At 37.8% G+C, this 6,982-nt stretch overlaps 1 protein-coding gene across 1 annotated transcript; it reads right to left on the reverse strand.

Annotated features, from left to right (window-relative positions):
• Positions 1–677: 677 nt before the first annotated feature.
• On the reverse strand, positions 678–2,242 carry LOC127646633 (cytosolic iron-sulfur assembly component 2B-like). The gene is made up of 5 exons (XM_052130800.1): positions 1,926–2,242; positions 1,675–1,752; positions 1,437–1,562; positions 1,306–1,351; positions 678–1,205 (listed from the first exon to the last, which is right to left on the reverse strand). Exons 1-5 carry the CDS (start codon positions 2,052–2,054, stop codon positions 1,105–1,107), a joined length of 480 nt encoding a protein of 159 aa, XP_051986760.1. The 5' UTR covers positions 2,055–2,242; the 3' UTR covers positions 678–1,104.
• Between the last annotated feature and the right edge of the window lie 4,740 nt (positions 2,243–6,982).

The following is a 6,982-nucleotide window of genomic DNA, read 5'->3' on the forward strand; positions in this document are numbered from 1 at the left end:
TCATTTGAGCTTTGAGGAAACATTTCTCTCATGTGATAACACTAAAAAGAGAAAAAAAAACCCTACAAACTAAAGCATTTGCTCTGTTTTAAGACAATACACCATTTATGTGTTGTGCTGATATGACTTGACAAATACACTTTCAATGACAAATGAATGCCATTTTATTTGAGAAAGTTTGGTATTTATGTTCAAGACTACACCCAAGAACTTGTAATTTATATAAAAAAGGCTTTATTGAATAAGTGTTCCATTATGTGAAACTGTATCTACCATGCATGTCAATGAAAACACTTGTGTCTTGGAAGCCAAGCAAGTGTAATTTAAATAGACTTTGCAACCGATTGTGCTTATTATAGTTACAGTATTTGACCGTCTTTTACCTTTTACTTAGATCATCGAGTACCAAACAGCCTTTATAAAATAATAGATTTATTCATTACTTTAAAATATAACAGTTTTTATGAAACCACGAAACACTAGTCTGTTTAAATTAAATGAGCAGTAACACACCAAGTAAACTATATTTTTCCTCACAGATTGCATTAACACCGAGTAGAAGTTCAGTGACAGACAAAAGTTGGTAAATAATAGCTAAACAAAGAACAGTTATTTACAGTTGCTCAGCCTCTATTATGAAATGTACAGGTGAAAAATTATGTGCAAACACAAAAAACCAGTGGCAACTTTTTTTATTTCTGTTGTATTGTATAACTTATCTATTAACAATTTTCTATAAGGATGTGTCAATATAAAGCTATCGTTAAAAAAAAAGAATTGTATAAAATACATATTCACAAATGTTTAGCATAATTATAGGATACTTTTCATTCTGTATTTATGAAAACTCAAAACAGAAAGGGGGACCCTATTTCAATATAAACTTTCCTATTCCTCCTTTTCCAGCCACCTGTTGTAACTCAACTTGGATGCTTCCAGAATACTCCATTAGATCAATGAGCAAACCTTGAGATTAGAAACACACTCTCACTTAATAAGTACTAATAAGTCTTACTGATCTTGTATTGTTGAGTATTACAATAATAAATGATGAAAAAATAAAGCCAGACAACTGACCCCCACACAAAATAAAAATAAATAAAATCACATGCTTCTAGTGGACAGACACTGGTTGACCACCTCCAGCAGCTGAGAGTTCTCCAGAGCTGCTGCCACTCTCTCTTTGTCTGCAAGCTGCTTGTTAACTGAAATTGAGAACCACAACATTTGGCCAAATTAACCTTTTTAGTTTAAAAATGGAAACATTATCTTATCCTTAAACCTGCCGTAATTTTGAACATTTACCTGCATCCTCTGAAGCATGAGTGCCGGGTGTGATGTGAACATCAATCTAGCAACAAAAACACAAATTACTTAGACGAGACAAGCAAGGCCAATAAATGTGATTTGCTTCAAAAAGCTCTCGCTACGCTTACCTTAAATCTATCAGGTAGGGAGCGCAGAAGCTTGACTTTGATGGACAAGCCAATGAGGGTGGCCATACTACAGTGTGGGATAGTAGGTGTAAACTCCACAGACACAGAGCTCTCCTGATCATTCACCTACTCGGAAAACACAATATGACGTGCAATTGACAACATTATTGTTAAAACATTTACTGTATGCGTATTTGTCTGTTATTCTCACATAAGTTATTGCTTTAATTCGACTCACATTAACGCGCATTTGTTCCACGACATTCAGCTCTTCGAGGGACAATGGGTGCTCTGGGTCATTGATTGACCTGATCAGATGTTATCAGTTGGTTAAGGTCTGACCCAATACAAGCAACATGAGCTAAATCAAGTTTCCGAACTTCTTTGCTAGAAGTAACTCTGTAAACATGACAGATAAATATGACAACAGTGATGACTTGTCAAAGCAGCTGAATAACAAGTGAGTTAAGTGAAATGTCGTGGAAGGATATCGAAGATCTCCCTGTCATCGATGGGGTCAGCAACATCCTCATCTTCATCAGCGGCCGTTCGGAGTCTTTCTCCTGATCGCTGAAATATCAGCGGATTGGCGTTTTCTAGTCGAGTTCCCCCTGCCATACTAAACTCAAAACAATCAGCTGAAAAGAGAACTCGTCTTACAAAAATCCTCTACGATAAAATATTAAGAGTGACACAAAATACACTACTATGAAATATTGTTACATAAGCCGTTTAATCTACTACGTAAGATGTGGGCAAAAAATACATCTGCAGTGCATGCAAACACCCGGAAACAGTCTTCTTTCTTTTATTGGCGGCTCGCATTCTAAAATAGAGCATTACCGCCATCTACTGTAGGTTACAGATCAGAGCCTCTTTCCCTTCTCCCCACAGATCTTTTAGGACTCGTGCTCGAGATTGCTAATGTGACGTCATCGTGACGTATTACCAGTGGTGAACGCAAAGCATTTTGGGAATCCGCGGCACAAACAGAAGGCGCCAGACTTAACTGCATAGAGCAGTGGTTCTCAACCTTTTTTGAACAAACGCCCCCCTGACCTCTTCATGATCCTCTTAACGCCTCCCCTAAAAAAAAAAAAAAAACACTTCAGAAATACTATTACAGCCAAACAATTGCAACACTGATACCTGAAGCCTGAGTTTTTGGTAAAAAACAAAAAAACAGAAACAGAAGTTTCTTATTGTATTTAAACTACATGTTAAAAGCCTCAAGTTGAGTAATATTGTGTTTGGAAAAAAATGCAAAAACACATGGATTGTTTGAAAGGTATTGCAAATGTATTTAGAAATTCAAACAAATTCAGGCTCACACACACATTTTTTTAAGATGAACCAATCACGTGAACAATAACGTAACTAACCTAAATGGCCAATGAAAAAGCAGCGGTCGTTCGCGCACTCAATTAGGCAATATATACTAGGCTTCAAATTTGAATAGCCTACAAACGGTCATTTGATTTCAAATGACGAACAAAGACGACAACAGCTCGGCCAACTGAACTGAACCGAAGAAAAAACGACGTCAAAAATAGCCACTTTTTTTAAATTAATTACGGTCATTAGTGTGAGCCCTGAGCACTAATTATGCGCCTAATTATGTATTCCGCGTTATGTACAGAAAAAGCCGGTGAAAGCGCGCCTCTATTTTGCGCAGAAAATTCTCCGCCTCTTAAAAGCATGTGTAACTTAGGAAGCGGCTCTCCTGGCATATCCTCCTGGTGAAGTGGCAGCAGTAAGCCGAGCAAGACGAAGACATAGGCTAAGGAGAAGAGCTGAAAAGATTTTTGCGCAGGCCGCCTGTTGAGTACCTCTGAGTAACGCCCCCATTTGTGCCTGAGCGCCCCCCTCTCTGCTGCCTCGTTCACACCGCCCCCCAACACTGTCCAAACGCCCCCTAGGGGGCGGTACCGCCCCCGTTGAGAAACGCTGGCATAGAGAGAAGAACGCAGTGTTGAAGGTGCCGTCTACCTGCTGTGTTATAAACTGCAATATTCGTTCTCACGATAGAAGTGGCATAAAGCTTAAGAACGGAAAATCCTTTTATCGTTATCCAGCGTGGAAAAATAATAGTAAAAGCCATGTTTCAGAGGTGACAAAAAGGCGACGAATGGCATGGATAGCAGCAGTAAGGAGGCCCAAGATTACCTTCGATAACACTCCACCACACATGATGGTGTGTTCAAAGCATTTTCACAAAGGTAAGTTACAATTACTCTCTGTAAATGTTATGGGCAAATAACCAGCGTGTTTTGTTTGATTTAACCAGACCATTAGATTTGACGTTAGGCCAATGTTAACTGTTAACTAGCATGAAATGGCTAGAAAATGAGATTAAGTTACCAATGTACTGAAGCGTAACGTTAATCAGTTTTAAATGTTGTACAACTAGGCTACATAGTAATTTATTTGGTGACTGTTTGCAGGCAAACCTGCCTATGAAATGTTGGAGTGTGATCCTGACTGGGCCCCTTCTCTGTACCTCGGCCATAGTGAGGTCAAAGCTACGAACACAGACCGGTTCAAGCGGTTTAGGAGAAGAGCGATGAGGTCACAACAACAGCATCGCTAGGCACTGACAACACTGGTCCTGAGGCTGAGTTGGATAATGCAGCACCTTTATACCCAGGTAAATAGTAAAAGTATACAATATATGTTGCCCCCTGTGTATATCTAATCTGGATTACTTTGGAATAAAGGTTGTGATATGACACAATTTATTTTTATTGTTACTGTCAGAAAACACTACACCTGCAACTGAGATGGAAGGTCCCGTGAATCCACCCCCATCGCCGGGCACTGATATTAAAGAAAGTGTTGCCCTTGTGGGTGCTACACTGAAAATACCTGTCTTCACCAGGGGCCACAGCCAACTTAATGCAAAAGATGTGGAACAGACCAGGAAGTTAGCTCATGTCAGGATCCACGTGGAGCGAGTGATGGGGTGTATGCGCTCTAAGTTTAACATATTAAATGACGCAATACGCCTGGGATTTGTGGTGCCTAGTGAGGGGGAGGATAAGACTTTGCTGGATAAAATTTTGGTTGTGTGCTGTGCTTTGACCAATATGTGTCCAAGTATTGTTGTGAAGCCGTCGTGTTAGAATTATACACCATGCTCACATCTAATATGTAAATAGTTTTTTTTTTTTTTTTTTTTATATTTTGTAATGTCACTTCTCACATGTAATGATTTTTAGCCATCTCTGTAAATAAAATACACAAAGACTGAATGAAATTCTGCCTCCTTTATCTGTATTAAGGAAGAATTGTGCAAAATCAGTGTTATTTGGTTGCAAACACACTTACATAACTTAAATAGTAGTAACAACCAACTTAATTTCAGTTTCTTTACATATTTAACATGTAAATACATTGACATTATTTACATTATAAAGAGTCCATAGAAAAGATAACTGGAAATGTATGAGGTAGGTTGTGGGTGATAAGTCACAGACATGTGCATGTATGCACTAACACTTAATATCATGTATATATGGGTGCTGGAAGTTGGGCAACAGGTTGACGTCCCCTGACCAGTCACTATGCTTGTAAGGATCCAGTCCTTTGATTCCCTTTATTTTCTCATCATACCTTGTCATTGCATTAGGATTTAGTTTTAGGCGGTATGGTCCGACAATGTTTTCTTTAGCCTGCTGCATTTTGTTTTTCACGCAAATTTGTTATTATTTTCATGCCAGAACAGCCTGCTATGCGATGCTAGCCCAAGTAAACGGGCCAAACATACCCATAATTCTTTGCGTTCTGATGACGTTGCCGCCCAGTTGGTCACGTCTTAGCAATCTCAATGGCGCTGCGTGTTCAGCTCCTCCATTTCAGCCCCAAGTCCATCACTGCCCATGGAGAGAAGGAGGGAGAAAAAAAAATATATATATATATATTATGGCCTAGCTATATTCTTTCAATTAACCGTGTTCTATTCAGAAACTGTATTAATAGACAATCCCCTCTTACTGGATTTAAAAGCTTCTTTAAGGTTAATTGTTGTTCTCCTTTCTTTTGTAATTCATCTAGTTTATTTCTTTCCTCTTTATATCTGTTACACGGTATTAATACATGTTCCACTGTTTCTCTAACTTCACACCAATCACACAATCCTGTAAGAGGTTTTCCTATACATTGTTGAGTACAGTCCTGTATGTCCCAGTCGGAGTCTAGACAAAATACATTCTTCTTTCCTACTCCCGCCTGAATTCCTTCCTTTTCCTACTAATGGTTGTATTAAATGTAGATGTCTACCCTTTTGTTCATTATCCAAATAAAATTGCCATATTTGATTTCTGATTTACTAGACATTATATGCATATGATGTATGCTACCCCCACTTGACTGTTCCCTGGATCTTTAGATGCATCTGTAAAAACCTGTACATAGTCCATATATACTCCCTTGTTGATTCTGCCTCTAATGAATTTTGACCCCTGTCTTGTCTTGCTTCCAATAGGAATAAATCAACATTTGGCTGTGGTAAGATCCATAGAGGTATTGATGGTAAAATTACCACTGAGGTAACATTGTACTTGTTTAATTTCATGTCCTGCACTAAATCCTTAATAATCCAGCCAAAACTATTAATTTTCACTTTCCCATGTTCCCAACATGCCTCTAGTACCTTTTTTGAAGGGTGATTATCCTTCTGACCTTTGACGTTTGCCCAGTTTGTCAATATCAGTTGCTTCCTTCTTAAGTGGATTGGCATCTCTCCCATCTCCACCTGTAATGCTGCTACCGGAGAAGAAGGATAAGCTCCACAACAAATTCATAATGCTTGTGACTGGATTCTCTCTAGTTTTCCTAATTGTAATTTAGATGCTGAGCCATAACCCGGAAACAGCATGGCAGCTTTTCCATTATTATTATTATTGTTGCGTAAACAAGAACAATACAAAAGGAATACAATATTTAACTACATAATTTACATGGTTCAAATTGTAAAATATATTAATAGAAAACAACCCCAAAACAGAGTGAAAAGGTGCAACTAATGCGTAGAGGATGGACCCTGAAATTAATTAATTAAATAAATAAACTGTGAGGACATTCACGAATACATTCATACATTAATAATTTAATAAATGCACCCATCAAATGCAAAAATAATGCAACATAAATAAATGGTTAGGAAGTTTATTTTAATTCTATATTTCTATAAGCCTACTTAAATCATTCATTTATTTCTGTATGTTGTTCCTTATTTATTTTTTCTTCATGCAACATGCTAGAGTATGTTATTTATACACTACATTTATCATGTAATTTTTCATTTATGAATTTAGGCCTATTATACTGGCAGGTTTCATCCTCCGTATCGACTTGGATGTATATACATGTTTTAAAAATGATGCATCAGTAGGTCCGAACTTTGCATCGTTAGGCAGCCCTATTTAAAAGATGATGCCATCAGGCTACAATTACTGCGTCATGCAATGTGGATCAATTTGTTCTTGTTACATCATAATGCATGCAATTTGAGTGACGTAGATTGATGTAACACTTTTCGGGTAAAT

Source organism: Xyrauchen texanus, chromosome 1 (assembly GCF_025860055.1).
Source record: "Xyrauchen texanus isolate HMW12.3.18 chromosome 1, RBS_HiC_50CHRs, whole genome shotgun sequence".
NCBI lineage: Eukaryota > Metazoa > Chordata > Actinopteri > Cypriniformes > Catostomidae > Xyrauchen > Xyrauchen texanus.

Bases quoted from the DNA above. Each gene is read 5' to 3' on its own strand.
- LOC127646633 (XM_052130800.1), bottom strand. From the start codon at position 2,054: ATGGCAGGGGGAACTCGACTAGAAAACGCCAATCCGCTGATATTTCAG. The intron at 1,753-1,925 runs ATCCTTCCACGA...AACTGATAACAT, and splicing joins ATGACAGGGAGATCTTCGAT to CTGATCAGGTCAATCAATGA. The intron at 1,206-1,305 runs GTAAATGTTCAA...TCTCAATTTCAG, and splicing joins TCATGCTTCAGAGGATGCAG to TTAACAAGCAGCTTGCAGAC.